The sequence below is a fragment of the Ammodytes marinus genome (genome assembly GCF_949987685.1).
Source record: "Ammodytes marinus genome assembly, chromosome: 4".
Lineage (NCBI taxonomy): Eukaryota > Metazoa > Chordata > Actinopteri > Uranoscopiformes > Ammodytidae > Ammodytes > Ammodytes marinus.
Genome location: NC_137233.1, coordinates 31,218,549 through 31,237,243, shown reverse-complemented (window position 1 = coordinate 31,237,243; position 18,695 = coordinate 31,218,549). Strand labels below are relative to the sequence as shown.

The following is an 18,695-nucleotide window of genomic DNA, read 5'->3' as shown; positions in this document are numbered from 1 at the left end:
AAATAATAAGCACAATTTTTGTTACTTGACAGTTTTTTAATACTCTATTTTGATGCCAGGCGCGCAGTTGCAGGCATTATGCCACTGGACGGTGATAGGGCCTTCGACACAGACTTGCCAAAAAAAGGGAACAATAAAACTCCTGTTCACTGATTTAAGGTCCAGAGAAGCAAGTGAAGCTTGGGTGGGCATACAATTGTGTTGAGTTTGAAGCTGTATTCTCTCTCAAGGTGAACATACTGACTGTTTGAATTCATACGACGAGTTTTCAGCGAACACTAATGCTGGCTGCACATATGCCTTTAATGTTTTTACAATCTGTGATATTGTTTGCGATGTTTTTTTCATTCAATGATACATTTTCATTTTTTGTTTCATAGTTTTCTAAAAGAAACCCAATTTGGCTTTCAAAGTTTCTTGAAAGGGAGATGTCTGTTGTGAGAGGACATTATTATTAAAAGATATTTTTTTTATTCGCCTGATGTACAATTTACATGCACTGATAATATTTATTTTACTTAATTTATAACATGTCAGCCTAAATAGCCTATGACCTACATCAGTCATCTTGGTAAACAGCAGGCAACATATAGAAAACATTGAGTTAATTTAACAAATAGATTACTAATCCTAACAGCATCTCCTCAAATGGGTTACAGGCCTATTGGATCGAAATCAATTAGGATGATGTGTCCGACCAGGTCTGAAAACCTCTGTCATATTGTTGTGTACCGAAGCAATGGAAAGCCACACTTGTTGATATGAAGGATTGCATATTATAACGGGTGACTGACTGTGGCCTGAAGGTCAGTCTGGAAAAGTCTAAAAAGGGATGTCAGAAGCATGCTGGGACGCACAAAGAGTGACCTCTACTGTACAAATTGGCAAGAATGCACGTCCGTTCAGTTCTGACGTATTCTCTGGTTTTACGACGGTGTGCTTACACAATGACAGTTTCCGTCACCCTGACTTGGAAATCGTAATCGCGTTGAACGAGCGTTATTTCTTTCCCAATCGAAGCGACAATTTCGTTTTTTTAAAACTATCAATCGACATCGAGTACTATTTCAGACGGCAAAAGTCAATATATATATTTTTTAGATAAGTACAAGTTGTACTTAAACCCCGAACTTCCAGCTCGAGGCCCAGCAGAGAGCTCGAGCGGCAGCTCCGAAAAGTTTGTTGTTGTCACGTGACGTTATACGAATGTGGCGATAAAAGTTTGTTTAGATAGGAAAACTAGGTGGTGTGACTACATTATCGAAAACCGATTGAACGCCGTTTTCCCCCCAGGATGCCTCAACCCAAATATCGAAAGATTGCTGTAATAGGTTACAGGTCTGTAGGTGAGTAAAGCAGCCGAGCTCGTGTACGGCTAATGTTAGTTAGCTAGCTGGCTAACAGGCTAACGTCCTGGCTTTGTTTTCCTCTTGAGTGTATCCGACACTAGTACCGCTGGATCACATTTGTTCATGTTTGCTTTGTGTTAAACGTGTTTTTCGGGCAGTTGTTGGCTAACATATACTGAAAAACATTGATATGTTTCTGTATAGCTGTGGCCATCTGGTACTAGTTGTAACGTGGTCTGGGAAAATAAAGTTAGCTCAGCCGGTCGCATCCTGGTACAGTGCCAAGTGGTGTGTGTCGAAACTTGTAGTCTAGCATGTCAAACACAACAATTATATAATGTACATGATTTAAGAGAATTAGCATGTACTCGTGTTCGACCTCCTAAAAAGTTCATACCAGTCGTCTGTATACTAGATGTCCGCATATGGCTGGTTTCCCCCAAAATTATAAAAACTGATTCTGTGGCCCATCAGGATTTAAAGCTGCATTTAGACAAAAACAAGGTTTTCATCACCAACCATGCTGCTTCTATAGCATGTATATAAGTTCGGTTAAGAAAGAAAATCATCCCATACATAAACAGAGTATCACACATTTTGATGGCTTTAGTAGCAAGAACTGTTTACCCGTAAATGTGTGTTCATCATTTGGTCTATATCATCTAGTTGATACTCGAGCGTCTGGCAGGTTACAGCTATCAACATTTGGGACCCCGTTTTCTAAATAAAACAGAGGCACCAATTTTGATCATGGCTATCATAACTATGTGTGAATCATAATAAAATGTTCAATTGTAATGTAGCTGAAAATCCTGATCAGGTCACAACATTTCACTAGTTGGTCTAACACTCATAGTTGATCGTGCAACTTGCTAAAATGTATGGTGTTGTCCTGTATATGTTTTTGATACAACATCATCCTGAAAATCATCATAATGAAGTAACTTGAAGGTGTCTGTCTGTCTGTTAGTAATGTAGATGATTGTTGTAAAGAAACTGTTAACATTGTATTAATCATGTTGTTACTTTGCCCTGCACAGGAAAGTCATCTCTAACAATACAGTTTGTGGAAGGACAGTTTGTTGACTCCTATGACCCCACCATCGAAAATAGTACGTGTCTTTTTTGAAATATATTTTTTTTGTAAGATATGGCAGCAATGAATGTCACATTAATTGTGGTATGATACAAATGCATCTTTTGTAAAACTAGTTCCTCCCTCTTCCCAGCCTTTAACAAAATGGTCAGCGTAAATGGTCAAGACTTCAATCTTCAGCTGGTTGATACAGCTGGACAAGTAAGTTGTCTGTCGACCACCGCATATGACACACGCACTATACTCTTACATTGGACACGCGTCAGATTGACTAGTCTCTTTAAAGAATGTCTAGTCCGCTAATGTCTGACTCCTTCTGATATATGTTGTGTTTAGTAACAGTCATACCCAATACCATCATAACTCTTCTCCTTGGTCTGCAGGATGAGTACTCAATTTTTCCACAATCTCACTCAATGGACATCCATGGGTATGTCCTTGTCTATGCAGTGACTTCCTCAAAAAGGTGAGTGGAGACTTGATTTCATATCCATATGAATAACATGTCACACACTGTTAATACACACTATATTAGGAATACAATGCTACACGTTGCTTAGTTTATTTTTTAAATAGTATTTTTTACATATACTGTTTATGATACACCATTCTTTAACCACACTGATTTTCAGGGGTTGAACCCAATGTTAGGAATACGATCAGAGTCTTTTTAAATACAATATATTAATATCCATTGGGTGCCTGTTAGCCCATACTATCGAATCTCAGAGCTCAAACTAATTTAATGTCCGTCCCTGTTCAGTTTTGAAGTTGTGCAGAGTCTACACGACAAGCTCCTAGACATGGTTGGAAAGATTCAGTAAGTCCAGTTAGTTCTTTTAAAATTAAAATTGAGCTTCTCAAAGTTTTTCTTTTTATTCAACCGAGATGTTTTCTTTGCAGGGTCCCAACTGTTCTTGTAGGGAACAAAAAAGATCTCCACATGGAAAGGTAATCAAGATTGATAGTTTTTACAATATGGACTGCGTATGTTGTTACTGTCAGATAAAATGTCACTGTAAACGCTGTTTGACTTTTTGTTCTTAAAGATCTCCTATTATACTACTTTTCTGGTCTTAATTTCTTGTTAAAACTGCTATAGAGCAACCTGACATGAATCACATCACAAAAAACCATGTAGATTTTCGGGAAACTCTTCCTCTCATCTGAGCGAGCACAGCAGTCTGCTCCACACTCGGCTTTGTGCTTCTATTTGATAAGCTAGTATGGTTAAACATGACTATAAATCATTATAACAACGTTTATATGTCATAAAGGTCAAAAAGTATCATAGGTCCTCTTTAAATAAAAAGCCTGCTCTGGCTCCAGGAATCGCCTTGTTGCTGCTTAGTGGTTCGGTACGTCACGGCACTCATTTATGAGCATTTCCCACAAGTGGGGAAGGATACCAAAATAAGCTCACCGTGCCCTACCCATTTTAGTCACCCTTTTGTTGGAATACCAAGCCGTCCCAAAGGGGTGAAGCTACATACTGCGGTCCGTTGATTGGGCAACAGAATAGTAATTTCCGTGCGAGAGATAAACCGCTGTGTGAGGAAAATGACAAAGCAAAGCTCTTAGTTAAATGTGTTGTGTTATTCCTCTTAATTTAATTTATTGTCAGGCTACACTGTGTGTCCCCCTGCTACTATGTTACGATAGTTTTAAAGCTGCCACTGTCGGGGCATATACTGTTCATAAGGGCCTGTGGCGTTCAATGGCTCTGGCCACGGCTATAGCCTTCCGGCATTACCTCCGCCCACCAAGTTAGGGTACTGTTAGCAGTGGAAACGCAGGCCAGATCTAGGGTTACCGTTCCTTACCAAACCGTGCAGAAACCTTACTGTTCTGCTCAGTGGGAACGAGACATGTGTGTGCACTACAAAAAGGTGTTTTCTGTTTTCATTAAGTGAGGTTTCTATTTCCTTTTCCCAGGGTTATCAAGCCAGAGGAGGGAAAGAAACTTGCTGATTCCTGGGGTGCTGCATTCATGGAGTCCTCTGCCAAGGAGAATGAGGTAACAATACATATCTGTCTGAATACCAACTCATCTGTGCTATCCCACATACAGGTCCTTCTCATATAATTAGCATATTGTGATAAAGTTCAATATTTTCTGTAATGTACTGATAAACATTAGACTTTCATATATTTTAGATTCATTACACACAACTGAAGTAGTTCAAGCCTTTTATTGTTTTAATATTGATGATTTTGGCAAAAAAGTAAAGAAAAACCAAAAATCCCTATCTCAAAAAATTAGCATATTTCATCCGACCAATAAAAGAAAAGTGTTTTTAATACAAAAAAGTCAACCTTCAAATAATTATGTTCAGTTATGCACTCAATACTTGGTCGGGAATCCTTTCGCAGAAATGACTGCTCCAATGCGGCGTGGCATGGAGGCAATCAGCCTGTGGCACTGCTGAGGTGTTATGGAGGCCCAGGATCAGGGCTGTACAGTGCGACAGTTTTGATCGCATTTGCTACTGAAATTGATCACGTGCGATGATGAATACAAGTCCAGTCGCACCAGTGCTAATGAGCAGATGCTGTCTGTTTGAGACACAGAGGAGCTATGCACAATACTGCTTAGATTACATTAACACTCTCCAAATGCGGGTGAATGTAGTCTTAGGCGAGTAAGTTATTAAGTCTACCCTCCACTTTGGCTGGTGAAAGATGTGTGCTCGGGATCTGTGCTTGTGCGGCGATTATAGTGTCTAACTTCACCAACGGTTAAAAACAGGAAGGAGACGGCTCTCTTTACATTAACGCAGTCAAGTTAGTGCGTGTGCAAACAGAACATTTCCTGTGTGCCTTCACAATAAAAGTTGGTTACTAGCCAAATGCGAGTTGACTCTTATTTTGAAGCAGGTAAGAACAGGAAGTTAGCGCTTCACAGCCCTGCAGTCAACCATGGACCTATAAAGAAAGCAGCCAACAGCAGTAACTATCTATGATTTAAACAAAGATTGACACAACCTATTTAACTTGGCCTAAATTGTACAACTATGTTTACTAATTTATTTAATAGGCTATATGTTCAATGTTTTAAAGTATGGTTTTCATTAAAAGAATTAAATGTTCTAAAAATGTTTGTTATTATTAGCCTAATATAATAATGATATGTTTATAAAAATATATAGGTATAGACATTATTTTTATAGTTTTATGGGGGGGAAATAATTCTGAATCAGCAAAAAAATTGCCATTGGCAGGTTAGACTCTTTTGTCTAAATTGCAATCAGTGCACCCCTATTAATTTTTCTACAATTATTACTGCACACTAGGATATCATATTCATTGAGAATCTCAAATAAAACCAAGATGACATGCTCAAAGGTAATTAGAGCTAAATGCAAGGGTTAGGGTCATGCAAGTTTTCGATCATACTTTGTGTGCTACCAAATTTATTTTTGTGCTACTGAATTTTTTTGCTTGCTAGCACCAGTGCTACCACTTTAAAAAATCAGCGTACAGCCCTGCCCAGGATGCTTCGATAGCGGCCTTAAGCTCATCCACAGTGTTGGGTCTGGTGTCTCTCAACTTCCTCTTCACAATATCCCACAGATTCTCTATGGGGTTCAGGTCAGGAGAGTTGGCAGGCCAATTGAGCACAGTAATACCATGGTCAGTAAACCATTTACCAGTGGTTTTGGCACTGTGAGCAGGTGCCAGGTCTTGTTGAAAAATGAAATCTTCATCTCCATAAAGCTTTTCAGCAGATGGAAGCATGAAGTGCACCAAAATCTCCTGATAGCTAGCTGCATTGACCCTGCCTTTGATAAAACACAGTGGACCAACACCAGCAGCTGACATGGCACCCCAGACCATCACTGACTGTGGGTACTTGACACTGTACTTCAGGCATTTTGGCATTTCCTTCTCCCCAGTCTTCCTCCAGACTCTGGCACCTTGATTTCCGAATGACATGCAAAATTTGCTTTCATCCGAAAAAAGTACTTTGGACCACTGAGCAACAGTCCAGTGCTGCTTCTCTGTAGCCCAGGTCAGGCGCTTCTGCCGCTGTTTCTGGTTCAAAAGTGGCTTGACCTGGGGAATTCGGCACCTGTAGCCCATTTCCTGCACACGCCTGTGCACGGTGGCTCTGGATGTTTCTACTCCAGACTCAGTCCACTGCTTCCGCAGGTCCCCCAAGGTCTGGAATCGGCCCTTCTCCACAATCCTCCTCAGGGTCCGGTCACCTCTTCTGGTTGTGCAGCGTTTTCTGCCACACTTTTTCCTTCCCACAGACTTCCCACTGAGGTGCCTTGATACAGCACTCTGGGAACAGCCTATTCGCTCAGAAATTTCTTTCTGTGTCTTACCCTCTTGCTTGAGGGTGTCAATGATGGCCTTCTGGACAGCAGTCAGGTCGGCAGTCTTACCCATGATTGCGGTTTTGAGTAATGAACCATGCTGGGAGTTTTTAAAATCCTCAGGAATCTTTTGCAGGTGTTTAGAGTTAATTAGTTGATTCAGATGATTAGGTTAAGAGCTCGTTTAGAGTACCTTTTCATGATATGCTAATTTTTTGAGATAGGAATTTGGGGTTTTCATGAGCTGTATGCCAAAATCATCAGTATTAAAACAACAAAAGACCTGAAATATTTCAGTTGGTGTGCAATGAATCTAAAATATATGAAAGTTCAATTATTATCATTACATTATGGAAAATAATCAACTTTATCACAATATGCTAATTATATGAGAAGGACCTGTATTACTTATGACACAGATTCGCATTTCTGATGACAATATTATGCATTGCAGACTGCTGTGGAGGTTTTCAAGCGGATCATCTTGGAGATGGAGAAAGCTGATGGGAATTCAGCCCCAGAGGAGAAGAAGTGTGCTGTGATGTAAAGAAAGTGCATCCTGGACATCAGTAAGCTCATTTGCCGAAGACGGGAGGCACAACTTCACCAGCTTGCCAATCGCGACCTCAACAACACCAAGACACTGCAGTGGAACTTTTCCTGCTCCACTGTCATACCAGATTGATTTACATAGCAATGCAACTGCCCAGACAGTTGATAAAACTTCCCACAAAATTTTGACAAACAGGGAGAAGTTCAGACATAGAAGCACTGTCAGTGAACCCTCTTTAAAAAATATTGAAATGTATAATCTATGACTAGTCTGAGTTCAACCAAATGCTCAGACAACAAAATAATATTGCAAAACATATTGATTCCAATGAATTGCTTCACACTTTTTCATAAATCTTTTGAGTAGTTGAGTTAATGTACAGCGAGGGCTCCTTCATAAGCTTTTTTTTAAGGACCGGTATTATTTCAAGCAGGTATTTTTTTTTCCCCCAACCTTGATGGAGAGTCACAGTACACATTGCTTTAAATGTGGTGTTAAAATGTCAGTATTTTCACAAATGGTGGATTTCCTTTCAACACGCTGGTATTGAGATTTCACGGTAGAAATTTCACTATGGTGCGGCTCTTCTCGCTGTTATTTTTAATCCACTCATCTTCAGGTACCTTTCGCCATTGAACTCTTGAACCGTGACTTCTTGATTTTGTATATCCACCAACTCACATTTTAAGCTCTCCTAAAGCACAGTAGTCCACTTATGTTGTTACCACATTTAAATATACAGTTATTCTCTCCTCATCGACTGTAATACAGATGTTATCTTATGGTCAAACCTCAGAGACATTTAGTATGAGTAGATCTTTGGTATTTACCAGTGATGGCCTTTTTATACAATTATAAATAGAATCTTAGAAATTGGTTTGATACTATTGGTTATATCTTGAGTGGTGCAGGTTTGCTCTCCCTTCACTATCCTAAATAGAGTGTATGGTTATAAGTGTGTTTATAATTATGAACTTTGTTGAGTTGCAATTTTCGTTAATTGCATTTTAACACCGCGTAAGACTATTTAAGTGGCTGAAGACCACAGAGGTAGCTTAGTAATTTTTGAGCTCATGAGTTTGATTTGATGCAGGCTTGATAAAACAAAGCCAGGGTGGCATGTTGTCCAGTTAATTCAAATTGTGGCCTAGCATGATCACTGTCAGATCCTTAATTAATTTTTTTTCCTCAGATCCTGTAGCTTTACAAAATGGCACAATGTAGATCCCTCCCCCCTCCCTCCCTGCCAAATATTATCCTTATGGTGTACCTGTAGTGGGTAATTGTAACTTTTTATCAAGTGCTCTGCTGAGTGAGTAGTTGATTGATGATGGTTAAAGAGAAGCTGGTGATGCTGTGTCTTGTGCCTTACAGATATTCAAACTCCCTCAACTGCTTCCCTTCATGACTCAAGGTGCTCTTAAAGGTTGTTTTTTTCCTTCTGTAGACTTGATACCATGGTGCAGCAGGTGGTGTTGTGCACCTGAACACCAATATCCCCTCGTGGGCCAATGTTAATTCAGATATCTTGCTGTAAACAGTTTTGTATATAAATAAATCTGTTACTCATTTGATGTGTCATTGTGCAGATTTTGGCATTATTAATTAGGAGGCTAACGGCAGGTTCACCTTTTCAGTAGGCCCATATTACTGCACAACTTACCGTTAGTTAGTATACAGTACAAAAAAGGTGCATTCTCACTGACTGGGCTTTAACATTATAACATATAGGAGAATCACATTTGACAACTTGTGGCAAGTTAAAATTACGTGTACTACGGTAATTATTTCTTTATAGGTCCATGGATTTAACCAACAGCCATTCAAGTAAGAGCGGAAGACGTGCCCGTGTGTTTTTGTACTATTGGAAATCTGTGAATAAAGAAGTGGAGAAAAAAAAAAGTTAGAGCGGAAGACCGAAGATCAGTGGTTTTGCCAGATCCTGTAAGTGAACGAATCCGGTTACTGGAAGGCGACTCGGCGGCGAATGGGACATGGAGTGTGTAAGTTATCAAGCTAGTTTCAGCTTGTATGTTGTTAGTTTTCTAACCCTCTCCACATATGTTATCTAACGTGACTTTCCGGAGAATGCTAATGGTAGCCGCTAGTAAGCGTGCTCTTAGTCGAGATGACAAACTCACTTGTTTGTAAGATTTACCAAATAACGGTAAATATATATATGGTTTCAGCCTCAGTGGCATTGTTACACAAGCGTTACTTAAAATGACAAAGTCTCACCCGAGTAACTGAGCGACAAGAAATGTAAAGTCACCTCGACTGGTTCGTTAAAGTCAATAGACTGTGACGCTAGCTAGCTTAATGCTAATGCTCGGCTGTCAACTAGGAATTGTCAAGGTTTCATTAAAAGTAGCTTTATTCGGATTACAGTGCACCTAACTTCATCAGCGACCGCACTATCCGTTCGTTCACTAACCTGGCATGGGTATAGCATAGCAGTAATGTGAAACATTTCATAACAGTTTAGAATACCATATACTTGTTTTACAACGTGTATTACACATACTTTTTTAAACAACTGAGGGATTACAGCAAATAGTTTTTGTAAACGTTAGCTGAAGCTCTTTGTTGTCTACCTGACAGCAGTGTATTTAGCTACAAACCCTACCATTGATATGAAGTCTTGATCTACGAAACAAGTTGTATTTTGTGTCTTCTTATCTTATGCCAATTCTTGGGAAGACGCCGAGACTTTGATAATTACACCTGGGCTACAGCTCGACAAGATTAACGTTAAGTCCCACTTTAGTTTAGATATCTTACACATTCCTACACTATACTGAAACCTAAATGTACCTGAACCCAACGGGCCTAATTATAACATTACAAACATAGCTCAGAGTCTGATGGCATCCGTAAGGGCAAAAGACATACAGTATGATGTTATTTTCAGGGTTTCCACTGGTCCCTATCATTTATTATAAAGACAAATCAATGAATCTGAATTTGAGGCCTTGAAATGTCAAAAACAGTAATTAAATACGATTTTGACAGGTCTTAAAGAAAATGTTTTGATTATGAAGTTGAAGTTACTGTCTTTGGGAAACAGCTGTGTTAATGACACTATAACAAGACTGCAAAACCAACATAGGAGGACTATAGATTTCGTGTTGAATGTAAATAAATGAATCTTCTCTTTGTAAGCATTTCAGGGAGGACGCCAATTGTCTTTCATATCATTACACTTAATTTTGCCAGGATTGACATGAATATGTCTTAAATACCATCTGTAATGGCATCAGTAATGTGAAAAAAAATAAAGAAAAGTCCATCTTGTTGAAACCTGCAGAAACCTTTTTAACAAGAGAGTTTACATAATATTCACTCACTGTCACTTTTATTATTTTAGAAAAACTGAAACTTTATGACCTTCATTTTCATCAATCTGTTTCAGATTCCAGTAGTTATTGATGATCTTGAAGGCAAAAAGGAGCCAACAGGAGAGGGTAAGGGACTTCTATCTATCTCCTGAGACTAAACTGAGGAACAGTGGTGTTTGTACACAGCGTGCAATTGTCCTCAATAGCTTTCTGTCTCATACCTTCTTCAGATCCAGAGCACAATGTGTACACCAGGTTTATGAAGTCCCACCGGTGCTATGACCTCGTTCCTACCAGCTCCAAATTGGTTGTGTTTGATACGTCACTCCAGGTATAAGAAAAAAAACAGTGCTGAAATTTAAAAATGTTTTCTTTATCGTCAGCTAATTTAAACTAAGGGCGTATTCATACCTGCCTTGTTTAGTTTGATTGAAACTAACTCAGGAGTGCTTCCGCCTTTGGTGCGCATCTTTCAGACAGGTGTGAATACGGCAATAGCACTTTGATGCGGACAAATAATGAACACGATTGCAGTATGAAATATATCCATGATTGTTTACACTTTGGCAGTTTTCACTTAATGCATCCTGCTTTTCCCCCACTCCAGAATGTATGTCCACTCAATTAATGACCTTAGCATACATGTGTTTCTTTTGCTAAAAGAGCAGTGAGAAAGTGGACCACACCAAAAAAAAAGAAAAGAAAAGTAAATTAGGTGAACTAGGGAACTTTCCTACTGTGAGCACACCCTAAATCTTTTGGTGTAAATCTTTTTGCAGGTCAAGAAGGCATTTTTTGCTCTTGTTTCTAATGGCGTAAGAGCAGCGCCTCTGTGGGACAGTAAGAAGCAGTGCTTTGTTGGTGAGGATCATTTTCATTTTAACACACCTTCCCTTTGTGTAAGACAAAATAACTGACTAAATTCCACTCTTGCTTTGATCTGCACAGGTATGCTAACCATCACAGACTTTATCAACATCCTTCACCGCTACTACAAATCTCCATTGGTAAGATTAAATGATTAATGATGAGTTAATGATGTTATTAACTGTTAAATATCAAAGCTTATTTGGTCACAGTTAGAGTTTCAACTATAATGCTGTTTACCTTTTGTATCAAGAGTTTGACTAGATTGCTTTCTTAGTTCCTCTTAAATATGTCAGCCTTTTTTTTCTCTTTGTAATCTTTCAGGTCCAGATATACGAGTTAGAAGAACACAAAATTGAAACATGGCGAGGTGGGAATGCTTAATAAATATGTAATGATGTATTTTTGGTCATTCACTCTGGTCATCTTGAATATCTTTTAACTATATTGTCTGTTGTTGATTTTAACAGAGCTGTACCTTCAAGACTCTTTCAAGCCCTTGGTTTGCATTTCTCCCAATGCAAGGTGAGTTTTTGAAATGAATGCTTGGCTGGCATACGGCTTTCAGTCATGTGCAGTACGTTTTGTTATTGGTTGGTGTTTGGTGTCATATTTCACTTTACTGAATGCATGCTGAGGCTTACAAATAGTTTAAATTACTCCTCCACACCTTTTCTTTTTTTAAAACATCGTCGCTGTAAAATAGAGGCAGCCATCACACACCTGGTAGTGGGAAAACAAGCTACAGATACAAGTAGCTTTTCTACCATTTTGTGATTAATATTAACATTAATTATTAATTAATAACTTTGATCAATATTTACTTTTTTAAGCCTTTTGTTGTTTCTGGGAGAATCAAAGTTTTCTTTGTACCAACATTTTTTTTTTTCTGAATGCGCAACTCCTAGTCCATTACTGCGGCCTCAGATGCCAACAGCAGACAAACAACATTTTTGCTATTTCTCTGTTTTTTACTTTGGATGTTTTATCCAGCTATCTTATCTCACATCGTGCCTTGTCCACAATAACTGGATTAACTTGCTCCCCTCTCACCTTTCCCCGTGTCACAGTTTGTATGATGCAGTGTCATCTCTGCTGAAGAATAAGATCCACAGACTGCCTGTGATCGACCCGCTGACGGGAAACACACTCTATATTCTCACGCACAAGAGGATTCTCAAGTTCCTGAAGCTTTTTGTAAGTATCTCCTCTACTTCTAATGATCTGCCATTCTTAGTCTGATAATAACACTGCAGATGTCTAGTAAAGAGGAAAGGCAAGGCAAGGCAAGTTTATTTATATAGCACAATTCAAACACAAGGCCACTCAAAGTGCTTTACAAGGGCAAGATTAAAATACATAAAACACATTAGAAGACATTTAAAAGCGAATGAAAAGAAGTAAAACATTCAAATTAAATAAAAAGTACAGGTTAAAATGGAAACAGAAAAGTCTTCAGACTCGATTTAAAAGAACTGAGGGTTGCAGCAGACCTCAAGTTTTCTGGGAGTTTGTTCCAGATATTTGGTGCATAAAAACTAAAAGCTGCTTCTCCTCGTTTAGTCCTAACTCTTGGGACTGTAAGTAAACCTGTCCCAGACGACCTAAGGGCTCTGGACGGTTCATAACGTATCAGCAGATCAGTAATGTATTTTGGCGCTAAACCATTTAGTGCTTTATAAACCAACATCAGTATTTTGAAATCAATTATTTGAGTGACAGGAAGCCATTGTAAAGACCTCAGAACTGGGGTAATGTGATCCACTTTTTTGGTCCTAGTGAGGACTCGAGCAGCAGCGTTCTGAATTAGCTGAAGCTGTCTGATAGATTTTTTTGGAAGGCCTGCAAGGACACTGTTACAGTAGTCAAGTCTACTAAAGATAAATGCATGGACAAGTTTTTCTAAATCTTGCTGAGACATAAGTCTTTTAATTCTTGATGTGTTTTTAAGGTGGTAGTATGCTGACTTATTAATTGATTTAATGTGTTTCTTGAAATTCAAGTCGGAGTCTATGACAACACCAAGATTTCTGGCTTGACAAACATAGTATGAGTCAACACATTATGTTTTTATTTAATTTAATTGGTTCACTTGTGCTTTGTATTTAGTGTTGTGTTGTTTTACCTTAGTTAGTCAGTTCTGTTTGTTCTGTGACGCCCTGTTCTGTGCTCTGGGGTTACGTCCTGTTTAATGTTTTTTTTTTTTATCTTGTTTAATTGTATTTTCTTTTAACATTGATGCCAGGGGACTACAGATGGAAAGTAGCCTTTTGGCTAATTCTGGCATTTTTTTAACCCATGTATGATGATGTGTTTTATTAATTTGCACTGTCCCCATCTTAAATAAATTGAATTGAATTGAATATAAGCTACAGTAAATCAAACCGTATTCTTGAAAACTATTTTTGAAAGTTTTTTTTAAGAAAAGTGTGCACAATTTCTTGTTGTTGTTTTTCCAGATATCGGAGATGCCAAAGCCGTCATTCCTGAGACAAACCTTAGAGGAACTCAACATCGGAACATTCCAGAAGATTGCGGTGGTCCGTACAGACACCCCGCTGTACACGGCGTTGGGTATCTTTGTGGAGCAGCGGGTGTCTGCGCTCCCTGTTGTGGATGACAAAGGTATGCGTTGTTGGTTGAAATGACATCCCTGTTGTTTTTTACATTGATGACCAGAGACCTCTTAACGTTTTGTTTGTGTGTGTGTGTGCTGACATGCTGCCTCTCTCATAACAGGTCGGGTGGTGGATATATACTCTAAATTTGATGTTATAGTAAGTTCTTATTTCTCAGTGTCTTTTTCCCTTTTTTTTCCTGCTCACAAGCTAACAGGAGTGTATTTTCATTATTGACTAGTCTTAATTGCTGTGTCTGTTAGAATGTCAGTGAGGTTCCCCACTAGAATTTCTTTCTCCAAAGCATTTTAATTAAATGTCTTGTTTTATTTGACCGTCAGTCCTAAAACGAGAATGATTTAGTTTTACCACCGGACATGATGAAGAAAAGCATCAAATCGTCACATTTGAGCAGCTTTAACCAGCAAATGTTTACTATCTTTGCTTGAAAAAAAGAAGACTAAAACAATAATCAAAACAGTTGCCAATTAATTATATTTGACTAATTGATTCACTGTTGCAACTCTAATGTTAAGAGTATGGCTAATATAGGGAATTAATAGTGTGAGACAATAGATATTTTTCAAACGTAATCATGTTTCTACCAACGTGATTATCATTTTAGGCCATAGTTGGCAGTGTTGTAAATCAATGAGCTGGACTGTTTTATGGCATATTTCAAAGTGAAGGTGATTAGTATCAATGTGATAGATTCTTGCAATTTGTTGTGAGTTTCTTGCAAGTTCACTGGATTAGCCACAAAACGGATTAACTCTTGTGATTTGATTGATTGATTTATTTACCCATGTCTTTTACTCTGCTTCATTTATCTGCATCTCTCTTTTTCACCGTAGATACCAATTCTAATATTACATATGGTGCGATAGAGGATTAATCCATATTAACCACCTTTGCTTTACTTTATATTACTGAATTTACCTGTTTTTTAATGATTTTTTTTGTTGTTATTGTGCATTTTAAGATGAAGACACGTGTTTAACCCAAAGCCATGTCTACACAGAACCTTGCAGCAGAGAAAACGTACAACAACCTGGACTTGACTGTGACCAAAGCCCTGCAGCACCGCTCACAGCACTTTGAAGGAGTGCTGACCTGTAACCGACACGAGACCCTGGAGGCCATCATCAACAGGCTGGTGGAGGCCGAGGTGAGAGCTGCATGCCTCCTGTTGCTGTCACTTGTGACACACATGTTATGAAATGTGCCTGAGCCCTGTTCTTTGTACATTATACGTATGATGTAATCAGCTTAAACGCTATTATTTACCATTTCAACGCAGGTGGAGGGGTTGGTTTGTAAATCATTTAATTTTGGAAAAACTGCACGATTTGCAATAGCGATGGTTACTGAAGTAGTTACCTGTATGCATGTGTCATACATACAGAACACACATGCAAAATCTAGCTACATGCTACTTTTGTGTGAATATTCTAAAATATATTTAGCTTTATTTAGAGCTGTATGCCGTGGCTGTCACTTGTGGCCGCTTCGCCCCCCCTGTTGCTTTTGCGTATTTTATTTATTTAACCTTTATACTCGAGATATTGTTAATGGGTGACCCTCATTTGCAATGATGTTGAGAAACAAAAAACAACAATACATACACAATATACAATACAAATACATCAAATACACAAAAAGCTGGTAAAGAGAAACATTTTAGACAGAGGTGTAGAGTGGCCGGAAATAAACAATGTCTCCTTCAGGCTTCCTCCACACTTAATTCATCTTTAGAAACATCAAAGTCCTAAACAGATCACATTTCAAACGCAGTTGCTCCTTATGTCTCATAAATAAATCAAAGACACCTAGACACTTTGTCTCTTATAGGCCTTTCACACCGCCGCAAAATCGGCGCTAGTTCTGGGCTTGTTCGGAGTTAGAGCCAGTGTTTTGGTTTCACACCGCCAGAGAGCCTGCTCCGGGCCGTAAAAACCGGGGGAACTCATACCCCAGGATTGAGCAGGGTTTGATAAGAACTGCTTGCGCGAACGGTTGGGGGAGGGATTATCCTGACCAACCAGAGCAACTCAAACCTCATGCCCGCCATATTTAAAAACACCGCTACTACGAGACGTAAACATAACATAATTACCGAACGTAGCGATCAAATTGACCGGCGAGAATACGCTGTATGGGTCCTGTTTGCTTAAGAAAGCAAAGCGAGAGCCAACAAGTGTAAAAATAAGACGTATTCGCCGCTGTTGTTGTGCTTAAAGCTAGCGGTAGCTTTAGCGTTAGCCACAAGAGCAGCGGCGTCGGGTGACGTACACACACGTTTACAGTGACGTCATGACGTTGCTCTCTTGCCGTCTCCGGTCGATGTGAAACCAACCGGTTCATAACTGGGATAAGGCTGTAACCAGTTTTGAACTGACCCCAACACCAGCCTGGAACTGACTCTTGGTTCATTTTGGTGTGAAAGGCCTACTATTGTCACTTGTGCTGTGTTAGTGTGTATAGTTGCTTTGTCATGTATCATTATCTTTGTGTTGATGGTCCTTGTGTGTGTCCTCCAGGTGCACAGGCTGGTGGTGGTGGACGAGCAGGAGGTAGTGAAGGGAATTGTCTCCCTTTCAGATATTCTCCAGGCGCTGGTGCTTACAGATGGAGATGAGGGTAGGTACAGTCACGTAGCTGCATTATTTAAGTATTGTTACAATTATTTTCCTACATGGTACACTTGAGGTAGCTACGTGGTAAACTTAAGTGCCGATTTTTTTTGTCCACAGGCACAGCTTGAGAAGGTAACTGAAACAAGGAAACGGCTACACAGTTTAAAAAGGAGGTTGGGCTGGGGGAGAAAGAGAACAGGCACGTGAGAAGGGAATTATGGCAGTACATTGAAGAATCATCATATCTCTCCTGTAACCAGGTTTCCTGCATTCACACAGGAAGACTTCTCACCTCCCCTCAGCAAAAAACATATAGTTTGAGCAACCCAGCAATACATACATTGTAGTAGCACACGACACACAGACGCTTCTGTAAACCGAGCCAAATTCAAAGCCACGAAAGTAATGTTAAAGCACATGAGACCTGTGCAGCTGGCTTTGTGGCTTTTCTGCTAATCTGTGTATACGAGGACCATTGATTATGACTATTGATTCAAATGTATTCCAGATTAATATAAATCAAGTAAGCAGTGACCATCTAAATCTAGATGAACCTATGTAGGGGTCAACACTGCGTTACTTTGTCAGACCAATATGCTTAGTCGTTGTTGATGTTCTTCTTGTTCTAGCATGTTATGAAATGTGCCTGAGCCCTGTTCTTTGTACATTATACTTATGATGTAATCAGCTTGAACGCTATTATTTACCATTTTAATGCAGGTGGAGGGGTTGGTTTGTAAATCATTTAATTTTGGAAAAACTGCACAATTTGCAATACATAGCGATGGTTACTGAAGTAGTTACCTGTATGCATGTGTCATACATACAGAACACACATGCAAAATCTAGCTACATGCTACTTTTGTGTGAATATTCTAAAAGATATTTAGCTTTATTTATCATTCAAACACTCTACCTTTTTTGAGATGGTCAGTAGCCTGTACAGGTCAGTTATTTTAAAATGATTTTACGGATGATGAATGAAAAATGGCCTGGTCACTGTCCAATTACATTTTAAAATATGTTTCTGAGGATTTGTCGCTCAAAAATGCCTCTGAATACATTTTAAGCCAGTTTTATTGAACAGAAAAAAAATAGATTCATGCCAATTCGTCATCAATTAAATCTAGCGACCAGTGTGTGAAGAATTCAAGGGCTCTGGTGTGTGGACAGACGGCAATGAGGCAAACCTGTAGGAACACCTAAAGGCTCCCAAGGCAACCTCACTGGTGAAGTCTAATACAGCTGTTAAGAGACGACCGTTAATGTTGCTGTAATGTCTGTTTGAATGCACAAGCTCTGCATATCTATGGCTTATATGTTTTTCATTTTGTTTGTGTTATTATGCGCTAGCTAAATGTTAAATGTTTGTTTGACTTAAGAGCCGCATTTTTTTTTCTCTCTATTCTGTTCCCGATGCTATGAGTTTTGGCATTATTATTGTTCAAGGGATCCGCTTAATGCTTTAAGAAATTAATAAAAAAAAATCGGGGGGGGGGGGGGGGGGGGGGAAGGTCCATCATTTGAAAATGAATTGTCAAATTAATTATTCCTGTGTGAGGGTTCATTCATTGTCTGATTTATATATTTTGTGTGTTATGTCAATGTCAGTTCCAGTCAGTGATGACACGTGAGAACATCAAGGGCCAGTTTCACAGACATGGATTAAGCCTAGTCCTGGACTAAATGGAATTTTGAATGGAGATTGTCCATTGAAAGTACAATTTAGTCCAGAACTAGGCTTAATCCATGTCTGTGAAACCGGCCCCAAGTCTTGATAAATTCATTAAACTGCGTGGACTCTGTCTGACAAAATCACTTAATACCAGCATTTCATTTTCCTGAGACATGCCAGGAACAAGTCAAACTTCCTGTTTTGGTTTATATGAAATTTAATGCGAGCGACTGGATGTAAA

At 39.0% G+C, this 18,695-nt stretch overlaps 2 protein-coding genes across 2 annotated transcripts; both read left to right on the top strand.

Moving 5' to 3' along the window:
- The first annotated feature begins 959 nt into the window (after positions 1-959).
- rhebl1 (Ras homolog, mTORC1 binding like 1) lies at positions 960-8,891 on the top strand. The gene is made up of 8 exons (XM_080026407.1): positions 960-1,346; positions 2,390-2,461; positions 2,579-2,646; positions 2,829-2,911; positions 3,209-3,265; positions 3,349-3,396; positions 4,381-4,462; positions 7,222-8,891. The coding sequence occupies exons 1-8, from the start codon at positions 1,295-1,297 to the stop codon at positions 7,312-7,314; spliced, it is 555 nt and encodes a 184-aa protein (XP_079882533.1). The 5' UTR covers positions 960-1,294; the 3' UTR covers positions 7,315-8,891.
- A 294-nt stretch (positions 8,892-9,185) lies between these two features.
- Positions 9,186-18,244, top strand: prkag1 (protein kinase, AMP-activated, gamma 1 non-catalytic subunit). The gene is made up of 13 exons (XM_080026404.1): positions 9,186-9,323; positions 10,733-10,784; positions 10,889-10,989; positions 11,438-11,519; positions 11,607-11,665; positions 11,850-11,895; positions 11,996-12,050; positions 12,596-12,722; positions 13,985-14,150; positions 14,265-14,302; positions 15,165-15,311; positions 16,684-16,783; positions 16,897-18,244. Exons 1-13 carry the CDS (start codon positions 9,315-9,317, stop codon positions 16,905-16,907), a joined length of 993 nt encoding a protein of 330 aa, XP_079882530.1. The 5' UTR covers positions 9,186-9,314; the 3' UTR covers positions 16,908-18,244.
- The last annotated feature ends 451 nt before the right edge of the window (positions 18,245-18,695 follow it).